This window comes from Melampsora larici-populina (genome assembly GCF_000204055.1).
Source record: "Melampsora larici-populina 98AG31 unplaced genomic scaffold MELLAscaffold_4, whole genome shotgun sequence".
Lineage (NCBI taxonomy): Eukaryota > Fungi > Basidiomycota > Pucciniomycetes > Pucciniales > Melampsoraceae > Melampsora > Melampsora laricis-populina.
In genome coordinates this window covers 1,791,917-1,815,175 of record NW_006768768.1, presented here as the reverse complement: position 1 = coordinate 1,815,175, position 23,259 = coordinate 1,791,917, and the positions used below count along the sequence as shown (strand labels likewise).

Below are 23,259 nucleotides of genomic sequence, written 5' to 3'. Positions count from 1 at the left end.
GGTTTCCTTTGTCTAAAGTTAAACCATTTCTCTAGTATCGTAACTGGATCTAGAGTTGATTTCTGTTTCTGGATGTTAATGTATTGGATCTCACCCAGAAGTGCCGTTTTCGCGTTATGAATCGCTATTTTCACCTCCGTCTTGTCATTTGACCAGCTTACGTCTTGCCATTTTGGTAGAATTTCCTTTGGGTCATCTGAAATCAAACCACGTAATCTGGCAACACCCCAAAACGCTACCATTGCAACTGCCAACATTGCTAAGCCTTCTTCACCTCTTTCTGGTAATTCTTCAAGAAGTACAACTAAATCTGATATTAAAACTGGAGGCCGTTTTTCATCTAATTCTTTGAAGTTTGCTTCAATCTTTTTGGTTGCTTTTAGTAGTGACTTGATAGCATTGTCAACCTTTGACAGATAATCTTCTCCGTGGTATGTATGCCACGCTTTAATTCCAGCTAAGTTTTAAGTGTGTTTGCTTTAACTGATTCATCTTCCTTTGCTTTTTCTACATTCTTCTTCGATGCCCAAACTACGAATTGTTTTACAATGGTTTCCGATATTGGTAGGAGCTTTTCTTTCAGAGTATTGTTAACTGATACAAATCTATGTAGCTTCACAATTCCCGAATTGTATCCCTTTAACGTCCCATCTACCCAAGCACCTTTTAGGTAGTGCAACTTAACTTCATTGCTATCTGTTGAGTCTTTGCCTATCGCATTTCTCCTAAAGGTTCCAAAAGGTTTTAAAGCTTTCTATTCATTTGCTTCCAGTTTTGCTTTCCTTGCTTTCTTGGTAGACAGCTGATCAGACTTTTTTCTTGACATTATGCTTCAATGTGACCTGCTTTATAATTCTCGATAAATCATTTGGGATTTCAATTCGTATCTTGTTAAACCACATTAATTTATCCTCAAGTATACCTCGTGAAAGTCCATCAGCATCATTTGAGTTTGTTGTAACACGTTTTGCTGTTATTTCACAAGCTAGTTTAGTGAGTAATCTTTGTATTAATTTCCATTCTTCATTTACTAGATGATCTTTAGATTTTCTTTTCTTCACCGTCAATTGTGTTGTAGTGTTGTCAGTCCACACCACAAAGGTTTTACCTGTTTGGGACATTTCAGGTTAGTACCTGACTTCATCATTAAATCACTTTTGCGGTTTAGCGTACCCAACACCCTTCTTAGTCTGTTTAGCACCAAAAGTCCTAGCCTGATTGCCACAGTTTTGGCCCAGGCTATCGTTCTCTTATCATTTTCTAGTTCAAACATCTGCCAACCTTCCACAAATTTAAAGGACACCCAGCATTCACCTATTAATATTCCTACACCAAAAGAAGATGATGTGTCCCCTACTCAGGTTACATGCAGTGCCCTTCTTGATGGGATTAATGGTCTCACATTAAAGTTTTGTAAGCATATCTTCCATTCCATCAAATCATTTCTTACTGGCTGTGGTGTTGATCTTCTTGCTGATTTATTTACCCAGCTTTTTTGCCATCTATGGAATGATCTTAAGTATGCCATCATATGTGGTACAATGTAAACCGTATGTACTAGTCTACCTAATAACATATCAACCTGTTTGTAAGCCCAATCTGGATTTCTTGTTTGGTCTAAAAATTCCTCAATTTGATCTAATCGTTGTTTCAATTTATCATCAGTTAATCTTACAGTATGGTCCTTTCTGTTCCAAACGAATCCTACGTATCTTTGTTCGGTTTTAAATTTGTGGTTTTTCGCCGGATTTGTCAGTACCCCTGGGGAGTTACTGAGCGTGGTTATGTCTTCCAATGTTACTGTTTGATCTGGACGTTTCAGGATCAAGTTATCATCTACCCAACGAAATATTTGGGGCAGTTTGAAGATTTTCTCCATTATCACCTTCCACGCATTCGCTGGAGCTCCAAACACTCCACAGCAAGCCGCTCCGCCGAATCCAACTGCTAAGTCCACCCATAATTCCCCCTCCAAATCCATAATAATCAGGTATTTTCTTTGACTTGGGTGATTTGGTAGTTGCCAAAAGGCTTTCTCCCAATCAAAGATTGCAAAGACCCATTCGCCTGGATTATCTACTAAGAATCTTGCTACTGTGTTAAAATCGTCCCAGTAGGAGTTAAAATTTTCTTTATCTACAAATGAATTAACTGATGGTATTCCTTCTACATTTTTAGGATAAGATAGGACATTTATCAATCTAATGGATCCATCACCATTCTCGGCACTTCCCATTGGATTCGTCTTCATGTGTAAATGGTCCAGCTAATTGTCCTGCCTCTCGATCACTTCTTATGGTCTTTTTGATTTGTGATCTAGCTGGAGTGCTGATTTATGATTAGGTGGTGTATACCATTCGTGTCCTTCTATTTCATGTTGCTCAATCCCTAGACAAAATCCTTCTCGAAAACCTCCTATAATATAAGGTATTTCTCTTTCTAGGCCAGCTTCCTTCATTAATACACTCCACTCTTCCAGGTTCATGTTGCTTTTCACTGATGCCGGCCAATTGTTGTTAACCGGTATAGCTATGATTTTCCTTTCCCCAAGCGGTTCTGGTTCTGGCCTCTCTGCTACCTCTTCTTCATCTTCACTCGTCAAGCTCTCATCTTTCGTTTCCTCAACGTCCCTTTGATCATTAACAGGAGGGTTATTAAGGTTTTGTACCCTTGTTGTTATTATTTTTGGTGTTCTCTCAGGTTCACTTATCTGTTACTCAAAGGAACAAGGAAGCAAAAGAATTCTCATTATTATCTATTCTCTAATAAACAACACATTGGGGTTTCATTCTTTATTTCTGAGCGTACCATTTTTATAATAACAAAGTCAACACATTCAAGAAAAGAAATTTTTTTATCCAATTTGACATGATCACCAACATCATCCAAATAAATCACCATTATTTCATTTCATTTTCCCATCACGGTACAAGAGAGAGCAAGCAGATCAATGTTAGTCTCTCTCATTATATTTAGTCTCCTCTTTCCTCACTTCAAATAACTTACCTATTATTTCCACCACCATTTTTCGCAGTGTTCGCTCCCCCAGTATTCTTGCCATAGCTTCTAAAGTTGCTATTGTTCTGGTAATTAGACTGCTGATTATTTTCTCCAGCATTTGGGGGAGTATTGAACTGACTGGTTGGTTGCATTAGCTGCGGGTCCATCATTTGGTAGTTAGCCAGGTAAGACATAAATGATTGTTGTTGTGGGTTGTTAAATTGGGGAGAGTTATATCCATAATGGGATTGATTCTTGATATTTTGTTGATTTTGGTGAGTAAAGTTTCTATTGCTTTTGAATGAATCAAAGTGTCTTTTGTTGTTCTGTTGAAATTTTTGAGTTGTTCATATTACCATTTGATTGCTTGGTTCAGCTTGGGTTGTGATTTCTATGGTTTTTGCTGACATTGATGCGACCGGTGTATAATTTTGGTTGTTGACAATTGGCTTTCCTGATTTAAAATTGAAACTGTACTTTGAGTAATTTGGCGCGTACGGATTGTTGGTGTACATTAGATCACCTGCCAATTCCGTTTCCCATCTAGCTGTCTCAACTACTTCATCATCTCTTCCTTTGGGTAAGTAAACCACATCTTCCTCCATTGTTCTTGTTCTAAAGATAAACACTCTAATTGCTAAATGGTATCTTAACGCTACCATCCAACAGTTAAACTTTCTCTTCAATTCTGCAACAATAACTTTATGTTCTTTGATGTGATTGGAATATTCCGGTAGGTTGTATAACTCTCTTGCATATCTAGCCTCTAAGTCACTCATCTCTATAAAATCACCAAATGTAAGCTGTCCCTCTAATTCTACTTCCGTTGTTTTCAACTTTAGCTTCTTTGTTTTGGAATCGGAACCAGCTGCAGCGTGATATAGGTCTAAGTACCCTCTATCAAAAATTGCAATTGGTACATAACTTTTCATGTCCCTGAAAGCTTTACTCCATTTCTTTGGTAACGAGGGTAAGTCATGCGATTTTGCTTTTTTCTTTTTGAATTTCAGTTTCTTCCTTTTCTTAGATGATTTATTATGTGACAAATCACTATCATCTTGGGATGAGTCCAAAGAATTCTTTGATGAGTTTGAGTCTGATGATGAACTTGATGGAGCTCGGTTCCTTCTCTTCTTCTTTTTCTTCTTATCATCATCCAAATCATCCGAAGTTCCTTTTTCGTAATCTAGACCAGCTGACTTCTTCTCTTCCATTTTCTTCTTCCCTTTATCCAGGGTTGTCGTTTTGTTTGACGTTGTTTTCAAAATCATCTGTTCTCTAGGCTTTGGATTTGCGTTACCGAATTCTTTTGTAAGTTTTTCAGTCGCTTTCTTCACTTGTTTCATCGTTCCTGATTTAACTGCCATGGCCAATTCTTCTAGCAGAATCTCATGTCTATTCTGTTTCTCTTTACGAATTTCCGAAGCTGGGCCTTAACATTGGAATCAAGTTTAGAAGATCATAGTCAGTGTCTGTGCTACCATCATTGGTGTTAGACTAGTCTGACAATTGGCGCCAATGGCAGCCTATTCCTTCATTTGGAATGTTTGTATCCTAGTGAGTAACATTATGTTTGACTCCTTGGTATACATTAATAGCCTTGCTATTATTCATGTCTCTAGGACTGAATCTCCCAGTGCCACTCTCTGCCAATTGGGATCATTGAGTAGATGGAAAGTAAGCTTACGTTGTGCTTTGTCAATCAGGTTTTCTGTGTCACTTGATTGGTCCTCTTGTTCATTGTTTTATTTTTGTTGGTTGATCTCATTACGCGGTTTTTGATTGAATTTGATTCGTATCGTTTTCAATTTTGTTTCATCATCAACCTGATTTCTTTCATTTCCTGATTCATCACTCTCTTCTTGATCACTTTCTCCATTGCCCTCATCCTCTTCACTAATTACCTTTCTTTCACCCATAAAGTGGAGGTCTTTGTCTTGATGATTTTCTTCACCTTCCACGTATTCATCATTCAAGTTAAAGGTAAACCGTGTTCACCGGCAAAACCTGATTTAACTCCCAATCCCTACTACAAATTTCCAGGTTTACACGTTCACCACATTTAATCTGATTTTCACGCGCCCTCACCCCAAATTTGTTCCTCACCCTCTCATTGAACTAAATCTTCACCACCTACAAAGTTGGAAACAGGTATGCATTTTTGTCTACATATTTCCCCTCAATTCCATTCAATTACTCATTCATCCTCACAGCCTTATCCCATTGATCCTGATCAAGCATTCAACTTTTTCTTCAGTTGGTAGAAGATGTCCGGATTCTCTTCAAGCATATTGATCCTGCTGGAGATTCAACCTCTGGTTCAATCCTTTTGCCGCTGCCTTCATCACCCATCAGTCTCAATCATGCCATCCAACAGCCCCAATAGTAGACAGTAAATAACTGTTAAATTGAAAAGGTCAAAGGTCTATAAATTTCTATCCCGTTGACCTTTTTGAATTCAGGATTTTAGAACTTCAATCAATCTCGATCTTGAGCTCTAATCTTCCTTGTAAGTCTTTTGTTACTTTCTCCACTCTCGTACACATTACTGACAGCTTTTGTTGTTTCTTTGTTTATCTAGGATTTAATTTTGAAGTTTGTATGGGTTGTTTAAGATTGATCCATATTGAATTCGATTTTAGGCCTTCTTAAGCAATTTGTGTAAGTTTCTTTTTCTTCTATTCTGTTACATCATTTAAACTAACTTCTCCACTCTCTCTCGACTTTCTTTGTGAGTTCATAGCTGCATAGCTTCCAATTTCTATTCTTAGCTTCTTTCTTATGTATCAATGGTTTGGGAATTGATTAATCTATCAGGTGAGTATTCATTCTCCATTCATCAATTCTAATATTATTTATGTAACATCAATGTTGACATTTTCAAGTCTGACCTCCTTTTCTAAAGTAATTATTTCATTTGATGTTTGATTTCATCTATTTCCCCTTGATATCATGGTGTAAAGATTTGCTTATTAATCTGATTGATTATGACTATCTAACTAATAAAACTACGACTTTTCGTAACGGTTGACTGCTCCCACGCCAACCCTAACCCACACTACTTCGACGTATGACCAACCTCACTACTTCTTGCTGCTTACGACCCAGGCATACTCAGTTATGACCAACCCCTCTGCATTTCCCTGCTTACAACCCAGGTATACTCATTTCCATCGTCACAACACCGCTACCACACTTTCACAAGGCTCTCACTACCAACCCGAGCACATCATTTGGCTTCACTCTTGATCCAGTTGCCTGTCTCTCGCATGTTGGCAGTCAACAATCCCGGTCATTCACCATATACAGCGCCATCACAAACTACCACGTCCTTCTTTGTTGACTGTCTTATGCCTCGGTGCCTATCACGTCACCCCACGCCATCTCATCACTCGCCACTTCTTCCTTGCCCTCTTACTCGACACTCACCCTCTTCCAGTCGCACTGCGCCCAGTCCGTCACTACTACCTCTGCCCTCATAACCGAGCTCACCATCTGTCTACCGACCTACTCGGCACACACTACCAGCCTCTATCTTGGGCCACCCACCGAGCTGCAAACTCGCCCACCAATCCTCAGCCCTGAAACGCATCTTAATCTGTCGTTCGCCATCCCAATCTTCCATATAAGTACCGTGCTTCGATCCCACCTGCTTCAACGACTCATCTACTTCCCATTCCCATTCTTCCACTCCACCTCTTTCCACACTTCTTTGACATTGATTCTATTCCCCATCAAATCTACTCATAAATAAAGCCCTTTCGGTCGTTAAAGATTATTACCGTACCCTTCGTATACAATCTTAAATCCATTGTCGCCGCGCCTCTGTTCCAGTCAGCCCTTTCCAAACAGGTCCGTTCCAATTCTATATCTCTACAGTAGAAGCATTCCTATTAATTTGGCTCCCTTCTAGAATTAGCAGTTGTCGGCAGAGTCAACCATGTTGAATCCTCCATCTAAGCCTTCCCATCTATTCAACGTGTCCTCAGTCTTTGAAGTCACCAAAACTGTAAGCACTTCACATAACCATTCTCCTCAGTCGTTCCTCATCCTGCATCTATCAGCTCGCTCCAGCAGATAACAGAAACTACACCTTTCGTGGCACAACCATTGCCATCACCTGCGACGGTTGGGAGGGCGATAATTCCCGAGAGTACGACGGCACACTGGTTGCTTACTGCGGACCAATGGAAGTTCCTCAAGAAGATCACTGTTACGCTCTTAGAGCAAAAATGATCCCACAGGTCGACTCAGCCGACTTCAAATTGTACTACGAAGCAGAACATAAAATTATGGTCGGTACCACAGACACGTTCGCCGGCGAACTCAACAACAACACGGGTGCTTCAGGCCTTGGGATTGTTACCTCTAAACACGACATACCTGAGCCCAATTCCGAAGACACAACGCTCTCCTTTGTCATGAATCACATGGACTATAGCCCCGAGGTACGGTCATTTCCATCTTAAACGTACTACATCAATTCGCTGACCTATCCACGAAAGCTCCGTGAGTCGGTCAGCTTCAAGGTCGAATACAGGATCAGGGCGACTCAAAAGCTCAAGAAATCGCAGGGCATTGTTCAATGCGGCAAGGAAACCCTGGTCCACGGTTTCATCGTTGATTGGGATAGTACTTCCAATCGTTGGATCGTTGAAGTAAGCCGAATTCTATCACCTTCCACTACCAAGCTGACCATTACTACCTTAGGTCACCGCTTTGAACGTTTGCACCGGGCCTGAAGCGGTATCTAAAAAACGCCAAACTGCTGGAACTAAGGTCATCCGACTGGTCGAGTCCGACCCGCTAAGTGAGTACTCTTCATGCCTGGCCAATGATACGTACCTAATAATCGGTCTGCAGGCACGTCCCCAACACCACTCCAACTCGGCCCACTGGTAGCTCCGTAACCAACGTCTCTTCTGAGAAAGGCAGCGCTCGATCATCGCCACGACTTGACAGTGGCAACAAAATTGAGTCCAACTCGGACGCCTTGATAGAGGAACTCTACCCAGCATCCGGCTCCACCACTCCACGCATTGTGGTACTAATAGCACAACAAGGGCTATACAGTGCTTTGAAAGAGGATAATCTGCAAATATGGTATCTTTACAGAAGGTGTCTGTGACTGCTCTTTCTGAGAATCTTTAACAAACTGGACTTTGTTGTTAAAGTCTCCTGATAACAGGGAAAAATAACCAGGACTATGATCAAAGAGAAAAGTATCTGTTGATAAGGCACCAGTGAAATTAACTCAACACAAAAGTGTTATTCCAAATGAAGCTTTTTAGCTTATAAGACCAACAAAATAAATTCTCTTATTATTTAATAAGGGCAGTTTAAGTGAACTAGGACTGTGTAGTGATTCTTATAATGATAAAAAACTACTACACTTTATCATAGATGAAGAAGAAAAGGAAAAATACAAAAGTGGGACAAAGTCCAAGCCTTATATATCTGATTTTACAAATTATAATGGTAAACAGCTTTTAAAAACCAAAAAGATGACTAAAAAGTTGGTAAACAGCTATGATGCAATGATTCAAGGATCTTCTACACTTCCCAAACTCGCCATTTTGAGCCATTTTAGCTAGTACAAATATGTAGTATGATGTAATGTGATCAATAGGTCTTCTACAAGTGATTCTTCAATCATTTACCCAGCTTTCTTATGTAATATTCCTCTGCCAAGTCTTTTTATGATCAATTTGTGATTTGTTGAATGGTAAACAGCTATTAGAACTTCTTCAACTCATATGTATTTTCGTCTCCAAGCCTTTATAAACACTTTAATAATGATAATTCATCTTCTTATAGTCAATCTTCATATATAAATGCCTTATCCACCTTCATTTCTAATATTAAAAGAGTATTTTTATGATTACCAATCAATTCTAAGGTGATGATGCTGTGTATAATTGATGAAAGAAGGTGTTTCTGATCTTCAATGACTAATCCATCTACCCTTTTCATTTGATTCCATCAGCTTGATTATCAATCATGGTTGTTTGAGCTCATAACCATCTTCCTTAATCCAAAAATCAAAAATCGAAAATTTCGACCCGTAACAACCCATAATTCACACTGATACGGCCACTACATATCCCATAATACATCTTCACTTCCTCTTTACCTCGCTGTCTCGTTTTCAATCAATCGATCTTGATCTCGATCTTTCCTTCCAACACTCTTCACTTCATCAATCTGTAAGTCATCTCATCCACCTTTCATTTACAATATTATCTTCAAAACTACCAAACTAACCAACATGATCATCAAACACAATCAATCATATGTATTCAAGTTTTCATTTTCACTTGTTTCTCCTTTCTTTTCATTCACATCACATCAATATTAATTTGTACTTTATCTAAAACTTTCTTCTAACAAATGTTTCTATTCTTTTTCTTAGTTTTTTTCTTTTGTTTGTTTAGATGAATATAAATAAAACTAAAACTAAAATTTAAATAAGTGTTTCAAAAATAAAATATGGTTTTTAATATATAAAAAGAGCTTCTGTCTTGAGATTTGTTTGTTTGTATAGATTTGTTTTGAGTTGTTTGAATTAAACCATGAAACCTGAATGTCAAATCTAAAACTATGTGTACTATAATAAAAAAAATTGGTTCTTGACTTTTAAAAGGAAATAAAAATAAAAATAAAAATTGATAACAATAAAATCAAATGAATAATAAAATTGATTGAATATATGTTAGAGTGTGAAGTTATGATGTAATTAATATGTAATAATAACTCCTGCTCAATAATGATTATCAATAATTTAAATTTTGATTTTTTTTTTGATTGATACCATGATCTGCGTACCACAGCGTGGCCACTACCCGCCCAGCCAAGAAGACCAAGACCGCCTGATGCCACTTTTTTCCAGCTTGATACTCTCTCGGGACTCCAATTGCACGAATGCCGTCATTCACCATTCCAGTCCCTTTGTTCCAGTTCTCTGAACCTGCCCAGCTAATTTCATTCATACTTATCCTAAATGTACATATGTCGCATACTCATTGTTTGTTGTCTACTTTAGCCCATGAAATATATATACTCTACCTGTGTTCGTTATCTTACACTCCTTTAACAGACCCAATACTTCCCAGAAAACCTTTGCTACCTGTCAGCCTTTACCCTTTCCCACATCCCATCCATTTGGTACTATTATGAGTGACTCCGAGTCCACAGTCGAATCTGAACCTGAAGAAGTCAATCAATGCGAGATCGGCCGTGCTTCTAGCACCCTTCAAGAGATGTCGGAGTCCAGCCTCCTTGCTAGATTCCCAGGCCAACTTCCCTACGACATCGGGGAGTGTAACGATCCCTGTAAAGTCTGCAGCGCCCTCCACTGGAAACTCGAACGGACCCAACAGATGATGACATCTGCGAAGGCAACTTACTTGACTTGCTGCCAACAAGGCGCAGTCGCTTTGCCTAGTGACCACTTGGAAAATGACCTCACGCCTCCCTTCCTCCAGCGTCTTTTCACAAACCAGGACAAAAGTACGCTTTTACTCTCTCCGTTTCTGAGACCACCATCGCTGACTTACTTCGCATCAGCTTCCAAAAATCTCAGACAACACATCTGCAGTTACAACAACGCGATGTCTTTCACTTCCACCGCGGCAAAGCAGGACAAAACCGTAGCCGGTGAAGGCGGCACCTGGAGTTATCGTATCCGAGGCCAACTGACTCATCTTATTGGCTCCCTTCTGCCTGTCGACGATGCGCCGAAGAAATTTTCACAAATGTTTATCTACGGTGATCAAGCGGATGAAGAAGTTGCATACCGAATTCCATCCAATTCAAAAATGGAGCCAAGCGTACTCCGTCAGATTCAAGATTTCATGTATTCCACGAACGCGCATGCCAAAACTTACAAGGCGGCCGAACAGATTCTAAGTAACGGTCCGGTCAGAACCATTAAAATCAAATCTCTTCAGGTGGCCGGTCGCGACAAAAATCAATACAACTTTCCTACATGCAGTCAAGTAGCCGCTGTGATTGAAGGTGACGGGAGGGTAGGATCAAAAGACCGAGACGTGATTGTCCATCTCAAGAGTGGAGAACTTCGCCGCATTTCAGAACTCAACACATGCTACTTTTCCCTTCGATACCCTTTATTCTTCTCACATGGCTCCCATGGTTGGGACGAGCACTATCGCCACTTCACCGAACGCCGTAGGTCTCCGTTCGATATCTTCACTGAATACATCAATACTGAATCTTTCCATTCTAGGCAAGAACGGGAAAGTTACTGCTCTGGAATGGTTTGCATACACATTGTTTGACCAGAAAGATAGGTTCTCTCCCATTCTCAGGGGTGGCAGACTGTTTCAAGAGTATTTGGTCAACATGTATGTATGCGTCGAGAATGCAAGGCTAAAGTTCATTCGCAACAATCAGAAGAAACTCAGAGCAGAACTGTATAATGGTGTGACAGAGGCTCTTAACTTAAATGATCTTACAATTGGTAGAAACGTTGTATTACCGGCCTCATTCATTGGCGGACCACGTGCAATGCAACAGCTATACCAAGACGCAATGGGATTGGTCAAGGCTTATGGACCACCGAGTCTATTTATCACTATGACTTCCAATACACATTGGCCAGACTTGAAACGCGCACTTCTACCAGGACAGTCATCAGAAGATCGGCCCGACTTACTTGCTCGGGTTTATCACATGAAGTTCAAGGAAATGCACAAAGACGTCATCAACCAAGGAAGACTTGGTGTATGTGTCTCCGATGTTCACACCGTCGGATTTCAAAAACGAGGTGCCCCTCACACCCACACCATCCTCATCCTGGACAAAGCCTCCACGCCACAAACGCCTGAAGAAGTCGATTTAGTAGTGCGAGCGACAATACCTGACCAGACCAAAGAACCCCTCCTCTACGAGCTTGTGACACAGCTGATGGTCCACGGCCCGTGTGGCAGAGGCAAATCATGCGGGAACGGAAAATCTTGCAAATACAACTTTCCCAAGCCATTCCAGCAGGAAACAATCATGTCAGACGGGTCCTACCCCCAGTATAGACGACCCAATGACGGCTCCTTCTTTGTCAAAAATGGACATCGCTACACCAACCAAGACATCGTTGCGTATAACCCATTCCTACTCCTCAAATTCCAATGCCACATGAACATCGAGGTCGCTGTAAGTATGAAAGCGGTAAAGTATTTGTACAAATATATAGCAAAAGGCCATGACCAGCAGGATTTAAGCCTGGAAACTGACAGCGAGCCTAATGACTACGTCAACGGGCGCTTCTTAGGCGCTTCTGAAGGTTCGTCATTCAACTTGAGCATTTTTCGTCTGATTACTAACTCCCCTTCCAGCTGCGTGGAGGCTTCTTAAATACCCGCTCTCAGGTCGCCACCCTACCATTGAACGGTTGACTCTCCATGACGAGGACAACAACATGGTTTACTTTAAAGATGCCAATGGCTTGCGAGCGCAACTCCGGACAGGTAAAGCCAAGAGGACGACGCTTACGGAATATATGAAACTCTGCTTCGAAAATAAGCCTATCGAAAGAACTCCCGTACCCATTTGAAGCCTCCTTTACACTGAGATGACGCGCTTCTTTCGCTGGCAAAAGTCAGATAAGGAGTGGATACGCAGGCAAAAAGACACGGGCGCTGTTTCCCAACTTTATTTCGCACGGCCCGGTCACGGTGACCGTTACTTCCTACGCCTTCTTCTGACCCAGACCCCTGGCGTCACCTCATTCCAGAGCCTACGGCAGTTCGAAGGCATATTGTACGACAATTACCGCGCTGCTGCCGAGGCAAGAGGACTACTCATGAGCGACTCACACTACGACTCATGCCTGACTGAAGCCGCAATTTGAAAAACTGGCAGCCAGTTAAGAGGCATGTTTGCTTTAATTCTGGGCACAGTCCGCCCGCGAACCCACAGCGACTTTGGGACGAACATGTCGACGACTTGGTTGACGACTGTCAGTATCGCTTAGCACTCAGCTATCCCACGTTTACTCCCACCAACAAGCACCTCGACTGTTATGGACTTTCACTTCTGGAGCAGGAACTCCTTCAAATGGGCCAAACCTTGAGTGGGGTAGGGCTCAGGAACACCGACACGCATCTTTTGGAAGAGATGGGAGGTGCTGAGTTTGATCTTGACCTAGCTCAAACCACGCCGGCCATGAGTGCTACCGAGATTGCCAATTCCGTACCGCTTCTCACGTCAGAACAACTCAGTGTCTATAATGCCGTTCAAAGGGCGATTGAAAGTGGAAGTGGCCAATCTATGTTTGTCGACGGCCCTGGTGGGTGCGGCAAGACGTTCTTACTCAACACTTGCCTTCACTACTGCAACGCGAATGAGATACCGTTCATTTCCGTAGCTTCTTCAGGTATCGCTTCACTGTTGTTACTAAACGGTGGAACAGCGCACTCTAAACTGAAGATACCGATCCCCGCAGACGAGTCCTCAACTTGCCTTTTCACACCAGCTACCGCGGTCGGTGCCACATCAATACGCGCCCAATTCGTTGTATGGGATGAAATTTCAATGATGAACCGCGATTCCATTGAGTGTGTGGACAGGTCATTGCAGGATCTTTGCAATTGTAGTTTGCCTTTCGGTGGCTTATTGATTCTCTTTTCAGGGGACTTTCGTCAGATCTTGCCGGTCGTTCCTCACGGTGGGGTTATGGACGCTGTCCGCGCCTGCTTGAAGCACTCTTATCTATGGCGTCACATCAAACAATTCAAGTTATCAGTCAATATGAGGCTACTGAGGGACACGACGACACAGGCAGAGGGCTCGAACGAGAGCGAGTTCGCTTCTTGGTGGCTAAGGTTAGGATCCGGGATGCTCCAGGACGAAACTACCGCAAAGGTCCCACTCGACTTCGTCGAGGTCATAAGCGTTAAGCATGGGATGGATACGAACACTTCAAAGGTTAGGAAGGATGGATACGAACACTTCAAAGGTTAGGAATTACTATTCCGCCGTTCATAGCATGATAAGGCACAGGGCTTGGGCCCGTTTGGGACTGTACTACGCCGGCAGGGCAATCATTACGACCCTCAATCGTACCGTTGACACTTTGAACCGTGTGATCTTAGACTCGATTCAAGCCAAACAAGTCATCTCAACTTCCATCGACGAGGTAGACGAAGAATACGAGGCTGATGTGACTCCCGAGATACTAAACACTTTTGAAATCAATGGCTTCCCAGATCATATTTTGAACATTAAAGTCGGCTCAATCGTTGTGTGTCTTCGCAACCTTAATCTCTCAACGGGTCTCTCAAATGGTACAAGGCTGCTCGTGACTGAGGCTGCCGACCATGCACTTCAGTGCTTAATCGTCACGGGTCCGAGGAAGGGCCACAATGTCTCAATCCCTAAGATGAGACTTCACCATCCTGGAAATGAAACGGCGCCAGTCTCTTTTTACAGGTTGCAATTTCCGGTTTCTCTTGCCTTTGCTATGACAATCAACAAAGCTCAAGGTCAAACCCTGGAAGACGTGTGCGTAGTCCTACGTACACCGGTATTTGCTCATGGGCAACTTTACGTTGCATTATCTCGCTGTACCTCAGCAAGGGGAACAACCATAGTTCTTACTGAGTCGGAAATGACTCTTGCAACATCTAACATAGTCTAAAGGCCGGTCATAACGTCGTAAACAGCAGGATCAGTCATGAATCGCCAAGAATCTGTCAGTCACAATCATAACTATTTTTGTGGTGGTCTATAAACTTAATCATTTCCATACTTCCTTACAGGGATCATACTCTGCAGCTCAGTGTCCCTCCAACAAGACAGAATTGAACAACTCTCGGCATCTCAAGACTCCGTTCATTTCCCCCGAAAGCACAATGCAGTACTGACACAGCAGGTAGTATGAGGCGCTTTGTCCCTTTTATACCAAATCGTTTCCTGACTGCTTTCAGGAATCGAAGTCTCTCCGCACCTTTGGTACCTTCCGCTGTAATTCGCTTCCCCTTTACTCCTGAGACATTCCCTTAGTGTCGGTGGCTTGAATTCCTCTGTTTCAGATATGTATATCATACTTTGTTTATTCCCTTATAATGACCATTCTACATCGTTTGTTCCGACGCCCTTCGTCATGCAGATACTTATCATTGATTGGCAGCATGTTCTAACCCGAGTGAACGGCTCTATCCTGAGTCATTGCAATTTAGTTAAAAGGTGTGTAGAACTATACTTGAGAGGTAGGTAGTTGATGGTGCTAATACCTATTTAGCGTCGACACATCACCAATTCGCTCCACTGTATATCCAATTCTGCTCTTTATCAATTACAATTGTGGTCAAGATAGGCGCAGACTAGCAATGCATTTAATTTCATCGGTTGAACCACGGGGCATCCTGTCTACACGCACTACAACATGGTGTAGTCGCTTCATAGTGAGCAAATGACATTCCCTCCCGCGAAGTTTGCTTGGCCTCGATTGACAATGCGAAATCGCTTCAAAGCCTACTCGCATCAGTGCGTTCGGCGCGTACCTATTGTTGCTCGCTGACAAAACCATCTACCACCTGAAGGCACGTCAGCTACGAAGAGGTCAAAGTGTATGAGGACGTACTGTAATCATCCAACGACTTCGGTCAAAACAGTAACCGGTGACCCGACCATAAAGCTCGATAATGTTGTGATTGTCTAGTGTGGTAAGCCCAAGCTCGACCATGATTGGGTCACTTATATGGTACTCCATTCAAAACTCTACATGATTACGATTCTGGAATGGTGTCAGAATAAGTTTTTTTGCAAACTATGAAGGCTTACTGCGCGGTCGTACCCACCATGGCTGACAATAAGCTCCCATCCGTCTGCGGGCCCTTGATGAAAAATAGAGACAACTCACCCAATACTGTGAACAGCGGTGGAGTTGGCGAGACTTCGGGCACTATGGTGCGCTGGGTTGACCTCCATACAGTCGGCGGGTGATATGTAGAAGGAACCTCCCGACATATGATCTGTGAATAAAAGTGAACCCCTCAAAGAGTACGTGTGGTCCGCAAGCAGGACACTTTCGCCGAACCGCTCAACAATTTGGAATTGTATAGCCTTGAGTACTGTGGGCAATCCACGTGACGATATGACTATCTTGCCCCAAAAACGCCAAGCGGAGTATCTGGGATGTTGCTCATCTATCTCAACCTGGGTAAGAAGGTCAGTTCAGGCGCACTTCATTTGAGGTAATAACTAACCATGTTCCCTGTTCGGAAGATACCTTCCAAGTGGACGACGCGCTGACTATTAGCAGCGGCCATTGGCTACACGCGCAGGTGTGACAATGAGTCCGGATACGACGTTGTCCGAGGCGTCTTCAGATTGCAATTCAGGCGGCGTAACTAGAACTGGTGTGAATTATATCTTTGGACTCAAGTGCAGCAGATAGTCCAGAATCATCCTTCTATGCTATTCGTCATTGTCATCTGGATAGCGTAACGTATTTGGTTGCAATAAGCTTCTGTGTGGTGCCTGCGTCAGCGTACGTGGCAGTGTCATCGTTCAAGCCGTAACATCTCCCAACTAATGGACCTGTAGATCCTAGTAACTCCAACCAGTCTAGACTTGTCGCGTCATGCTCATGTGAAAAAGGCAACCCGCGATTGAACATGATTGATGGAAATTGCGAGATTCGATGCTAATAAAGTTCAGTTAAAGAGAGTGCATATCGTGTCCAGTTCGGCCATCAACAATCCTTCAAGTCACGTTGAGCATTGACAATGTCGACAATTGAGTACTCACCTCCAGTCCTGGAACGAACAGCGCTTTCAATGAGATGGAGTGGGATTGTCACACTCCACAATGAGGTAAGCATTTTGCCAATTTTCAAAGTACGATGCTGACTTCAATCTTAGAATTACGTCCAGGGAGCTCATAACGACGAGCATCGTTGTTTCGCAGCTGAAAGCAAGAACCCAAACGCGGGGATTGATCGGTCGCACTTCACCGTTACCGTCGATGATACCTTGCCCCTGGAAGATGGAGCAGTTGTGGAGCTCTCGGGTTATGTCACGGCCCTGAATAATGGTGAAGAGGCAGTGGTTCACGTGTACGGCGCCTTAAGACAATTGAGTACAATTGCAGTCGAATTATCCAACTTTCAAGTAGATGTGCTTAATGTTACCAGTCGAGGTATCATCACTGAGCCTAGGATCTCCAAAGGTAATTGGAGTTCCTTAGTCGTACAGCATACAGTGTGGATCACCGCCGTAAGCATCTCCTGTTTTGATTGGAAGAGCGCTTTTACTGACAAACGCTCATAGTGGCGCGCATGGAGAGATTACACAGCCATTTATGTTGATGTAGGAGATGTGGTCATACCTAAGGCAGTAGACCTTCTTGCCGGAGTAATGGTTGACTTAGAAGGGACCCTTTTAGAATTCTCAGAAACAGGAAACATGTGGGCGATACATGTAAGTTTCGATTTATTTGACGTTAAGCCTTAATTAACATTGAATTGTTTTGAGGTCAATGACGTAACGGTAGTTCCAAACCATCATTTGTAACGATTTCAAGAACACGTGCGATTGGCTGTTCTCGACCTTCAGTCTGCTATGATGCCAATTCATGTTGTCGCAAGACTTCCCTTTGTCACGTTGACGTGTTTGTGTACGCGTCAACATGTCTACACTCTGCCTAGGTAGCAACAAATATCATTGTAGGTCTGGCTAGCGTGGTGAAAGACACGCACACGGCAAGTAGTTACTATGCCACTTAATGCAAAATGTCGCAGTTAGCAAGCTGGTTCCTCGAATAGATCCTGATACATACTGGCTGAGCAATAAATCTGGTCAATCTCGGCCACGAAATGAGAAGCATGACTCTGTCTGGGAGCTCTGCCCAGCAGCAAGATGTAACCAGCCCAGCTAGGTTCTGATCGCAGAGCTAAGTGTGTTCGAAACGCTGTTGTTGCTTGGCAAGCCTGACGCCGCTGGATGTTTTGGTTAAACGGTGTATGAGAACTGACCCTTCGCTCATTTCGCCACCCTCGCGTTTAAGTTTTTGCCTTCGCTTCTACAACTAGAGTCATCCGCACACTCATCAACTTTCAACCCAAATATTGCCACACAGGAAGCTGGTCTTCTCATTTGATGGAAAACCATCCTGACTCAAAGTTTCCCCTCCGTTTCAGCAGCATATTCTGGATTAGGGAGAAAGTAAGTGTATCTCACAAGGTCTGCTCCCATTTACTAACCTGTCAATTCCTGTATTGGTCACACTCGCCGATTTGCAGGGGCACAAATGCTTCAGAAGCGATGTGATCGTCCGCAGAGATGCCGTCAAAGGTGTACCTCTGGTGATCACGTCAAACGACGAAGCCACATCGTTGAAATCCAATTGTGCGTACAACGTGGAGGGACAAGTTGTAGCAAGAAACGGTACTTCAATTATCTTCACGGAGGCCAACAGTACTAGCATTGTGGACGAGGCTGAGATCCCCGTCAACTCCTTGCTGGACACGGTTTTGGCACAGGGGCTTGGCCGGATCGTTGAATGGTTCGTCCAAGATCCAGATCAAGGCGGCTACGGACAAGAGGTTATCAAAGTTTTACATCGATGGCTAGACTCAGAAGTAAGTCGGGTACAAAAATTTCATCAACATTGTCTCCAACTAACAAAACGTTTTATCCATGATCCGTCAGCATTCGCGCCTGATAGACTTCTACGCATATTATAGGCTCAATCCCCGCATCACGGCGACGTTAACTGGCGATGCCCTGAGTGTAGGCAACGTCATCTGCCTGCGGGGCAATGTAGTGGGTCATGACTCACTCAGTAACGCTTGGGGAATAGAGGTGCGACCTCTCAAAACTCCATCTACGTGCAGTGGGCTAATCGTGTCTCAATTGCAGACGACTGAAGTGCAAATGGCACAACGGATAGCAGTTTGTAGGCGCAGCCGTTGTAAAGAACGCAATAATCCAATAGCCATGTAGTCTGAGGCGGTGTCACGGGTCCGGATGGGTTTCTGAGGCCTGCGCCGTCGCAATTTGTTACTTCTTGGCGTCACGCTCACAGAGCATTGTCCTGATAAATGTGACGCAGCGCGCGCTTGAACATAATAAATGAGCCGTTCTCGATGCCTTGAGCCTGAGCTACGCGGTCTCACCCAGTCTCTTGGAAATATGTCTATATTTGTAGCTATCGAATGCGCCTCCTTATGTTCCTATTGTAGAATAGCTTTCAAGTGTTCGGAATGCAGTTGCTTAGCAAGGAATCAGGATTTCTGGCTATTGCCCAGCCCATGGGGGCATCTGGTACAAGCAGGGGTATCAGAGCTAGAAAACGGCAAGAATGTGCCACATCGGTTCCTAAGGAGCCTGCTACACTCCAATCATAGTACAGTGCCGGTGGTAATGTCTAAGTGACCAGGCACAGTTCTCAGGTTCGCAGGGCAAAGCGTGAAAATTGTTTTGTGTATCTTTTGTGCTTGCAAGCGGTCCAAGTTTCAAACAGTCCATTGATGCCAACGCCTTAGCGAGTACACACCATCGTCCAATACCTCCCAACGACACCTCTGCTTGTAGTGAGTCTATTCACCATCAGTTCAATGGCATTCCCTCTCTCTCACTTAGGCTTGGTCTTCGAAGGTGTATTCCTCATAACTGCAGAAGTGAGCAAATGATTCACATTGGAATTACCGTCCTTGTGAGGCTAAGACTTGTTGATCACAGTTAAGCGGGCAAAGCGATGATTCAAACTCGAGGCGTCGATATTCATCCTTCGTTTCGGTTCCAGATGGACAGCGCACGAGCCACTCTCTTGCTCTGGTGATGATCCCGGACGATGACTGTGTTCGACTTGAAGTCAATAGCCACTACCATTTGCGGGGGCCCGTGCTCCCCAGAGATAGCAATGGCAATACGATCTTTTACCCGACTGCAAGGAGTGTTATGATTTTACCGGAGCGAAATGTCGAATTGGGCATACCGGTGTTGAGCGTAAGGGTCATCAGTCGGGGGCGAGTGATTCAATGTCGAAACCAGTGAAATTGATCACGGTGGTGGGTTAACCTGAGGCATACTGTCTACAACCAAGTGGTAAGCTCTTCAGAATTCTGGGAGATGCCAGCAATTTATTCTTTGTGACAGTTACGCAGATACGTATCATTCGAGATAGATCACTATCTAAGCCGCCAAGTAATGCAGGAGCCAACAAGGGGTGCATTCCAAGAAGGGAACGTAATAGCCATCTACGGTATGCTTCAGGACTTTGTTCCGGGAGGCGAACGATGGAGTGTTACAGTACGTGCAATTTCCCTGACGTTGAATGTAAGGAAAGATCTCAATAACCTATTATTTAGGCACCTTGTGTACACTACAAACTCGGACCTGTACCGAGGAAGACGTGTAACACATCCTCGGCATGTATCCCATACATAGCGCCAGATGTGTTTGGGATGCCTCAGATGCCTCTGAGGGCATCCTCGAAACATACCAAGACCTCTTTGAAGTTCTATCAAGATTAACCAACCTCTCAAGAAGTATCCAAACCACCTTCAAGCATGTACCAGGCGTTCTACCTCCAACAAAACTTACATGTTGATCATGCCGGTGATCACGCCAACCCTAGACGTGTGATTTACAAGTCTTCACCTGTGTACAGCACTGCGTATACACTGTTGAAGCTGTGTGAACACAGCTCACATATTGGCGTTGGCTACACATATACATATGTGTGCTGTAGTCCACAGTGTATACACAGCCGTAGGCCAATGTCGATTTTGCTGCTGTGTGTACATGTGTTTATACATGTGTTTAACTTGTAATGCCTACACGTATACACAGCAGCAAACCTAACTGCACAGTCTCACCAAGCCACCCATTTGCATAACCACAACCCACTCATTCGCACACTAACCACCAACTTCCCTCAACCACTACCCACCATACCACCAGGCGCCTGATCAACCCTGCTATCAACTAATTACACAACCATACCACACCACATCTCCTTATCAAGATCGATCATCAATAACCACTTTTTCATTCTCCAGGAAGTAAGTTTACATCTCACACTCGGCCTAACCCACTACACACCAATACTAACCACTAACCTCCTATGTTCACACAGTAGTAAACTCCTACCTTTCTCAAATCAACAATCGAGAAGCATCGATAACTACCTTTCTCAAATCAACAATCGAGAAGCATCGATAACTACCTTTCTCAAATCGACAATCGAGATCAATCATCCACACACCCTTTCTCAAATCAAAAATCGAGTTCAATCATCAATAACCACTCCTCTTTCATTCTCTTGGAAGTAAGTTTCCCTTTCATACTCGCCCTAACCCACTACACACCCATACTAACCACTAAACTCATTTGTTCACACATTAGTACACACATCCCTTCTCAAATCAAAAATCGAGTTCAATCATCGATAACCACTCCTCTTTCATTCTCTTGGAAGTAAGTTTACATTTCACACTTGCCCTAACCCACTACACACCCATACTAACCACTAAACTCCTTTGTTCACACATTAGTACACTCAAATCAAAAATCGATCTATCCCCATTCCTTTTCTTTGCTCAATGCTAGAAGTTTCAAATTCTTGAATTATCTTTTTTTATTACATTATTGAATAATCAAATCACAAGCTACTTAAAAAAACTCAATATAATAACTTTCCGATTTCACATCAAATTAATAAAATTACAAATCAACTTAAGCACCATGTCTGATAGTCTCACCACGAATTCGGTTACTAACCAAAGCCCCACTCGAACGATACCGATCCCCAAGGCTGGGTGTACCTTTCACAGGGGGAAAAATAGAAGCTCACATAGATGTGAGCAGAGAAAGTTTGGAGGTTTCTCCAAGATTGTTTCCAGTTTGTTTCCAATTTTCTTCCAATTTTCCTCCAGTTTTCTTTCAGCTCATCATCTGATAAAATGGTCAGCATGGCCTGAGCAGATGAGTCAGGCCTTCCTCAGGATTTATCCCTCAGCCAAGAAGCCTGAGGGAGGGCTGGCTCATCTGCTCAGGTCATGTTGGGCCCACCAATGCTCAGCCTGCACAGTTGCGGCGAGAGACCCTACCAAATGTGAAAAACACAATGGGAACCATCCCTTTGGATACTTCTGATCCCAGGAATGCCACTGAGGACTAGGTGATCAGCTGTGCTGAAATGATCAGCCCCTCAGCTAATACTCAGTGACATCCTTTGGATACTTCTGATCCTGATGCCAGGAATTCCATTGAGGACTAGCTGAGCGGCCCCTCAGCCAATACTCAGTGACATCCTTTGAGATCCTTTGGATCCTCCTGATCCCAGGAATACCACTGAGGATTGGCTGAGCCGCTGTGCTGAACTGAGCATCCCCTCAGCCAATACTGAGTGAAATCCTTTGGATACCTACAATCCCAGGAATGCCACTTAGGACTATCTGAGCAGCCCCTCAGCCAATACTCAGTGACATCCTTTGGACCCTTCTGAAGGTGATTCTGAGTATACAGTGATGTGTCAGCTGGGTCCTGAGCACTCATCCATGCTCAAGAGAGGCTCATCCAAGATGAAGATGAGCATGCTTTAGCAAACTCAAGCAATACCTAAGTATTACAGGCTGAGCATGTTGGCACCACCAAAATGGTGAATTGAAAGAATCTGAAGGAAATTGAAACATTTTTGGAGTTATCAGGAAGGTACCCTCTGCTCACATCTATGTGAGCTTTTATTTTTCCCCCTGTGTTTGCAACTCGTGATGAAGCTGCAGCGTATCTTAAAGAACATGCTCATCAAAATTACTACGCTGTCACAACGTCCGACACCAGACCGTCATTCATCACACTCAAATGTTACCTCGGTCCCAATCGATACCAGAAGAAGCTTCTGTCTGACGCTATCAAAGCCCAGTCACCCAATCTACCCGAAATTCCAACTTGCCCATTTGAAGTAACTGCAAGACGTAATGTAAAGACTCGACAGTTTGTAATTGAAATTGGGAATCCCGAGCATGATCACGAACCTTCCAAGGAGCACATTCCCATCGAAGCTCACTCCCGTCAAAGAAAGCCAACCGCCAGTGCTGAGACGTCTTCCAGCACTCAACCTCAGTCTCAACCACCCACCCATCTCAATATGTTGATTCCAAATATCGAATCACTTTCAAAGACTTCATCATCTTCTCAATCATCCAATCCTTACATACAACATCAATACACATCACTATTTACACGAATGCAAGCCCTGCCAAATCACTCTCAGACCTGCCTCCTCGCCCGTTTT

General features: G+C 43.3%; 3 protein-coding genes across 3 annotated transcripts; all 3 read left to right on the top strand.

Moving 5' to 3' along the window:
* Positions 1–6,940: 6,940 nt before the first annotated feature.
* MELLADRAFT_102834 (uncharacterized protein) lies at positions 6,941–7,910 on the top strand (the record flags this gene model as incomplete). The annotated part of the gene is made up of 5 exons (XM_007405678.1): positions 6,941–7,009; positions 7,065–7,448; positions 7,506–7,658; positions 7,711–7,810; positions 7,864–7,910. The coding sequence occupies 5 exons, from the start codon at positions 6,941–6,943 to the stop codon at positions 7,908–7,910; spliced, it is 753 nt and encodes a 250-aa protein (XP_007405740.1).
* Positions 7,911–16,745: 8,835 nt separating this feature from the next.
* Positions 16,746–18,962, top strand: MELLADRAFT_102833 (uncharacterized protein; the record flags this gene model as incomplete). The annotated part of the gene is made up of 5 exons (XM_007405679.1): positions 16,746–16,832; positions 16,881–17,234; positions 17,289–17,438; positions 18,260–18,598; positions 18,669–18,962. 5 exons carry the CDS (start codon positions 16,746–16,748, stop codon positions 18,960–18,962), a joined length of 1,224 nt encoding a protein of 407 aa, XP_007405741.1.
* Positions 18,963–19,222: 260 nt separating this feature from the next.
* On the top strand, positions 19,223–20,015 carry MELLADRAFT_102832 (uncharacterized protein; the record flags this gene model as incomplete). The annotated part of the gene is made up of 4 exons (XM_007405680.1): positions 19,223–19,365; positions 19,464–19,552; positions 19,602–19,639; positions 19,701–20,015. 4 exons carry the CDS (start codon positions 19,223–19,225, stop codon positions 20,013–20,015), a joined length of 585 nt encoding a protein of 194 aa, XP_007405742.1.
* Between the last annotated feature and the right edge of the window lie 3,244 nt (positions 20,016–23,259).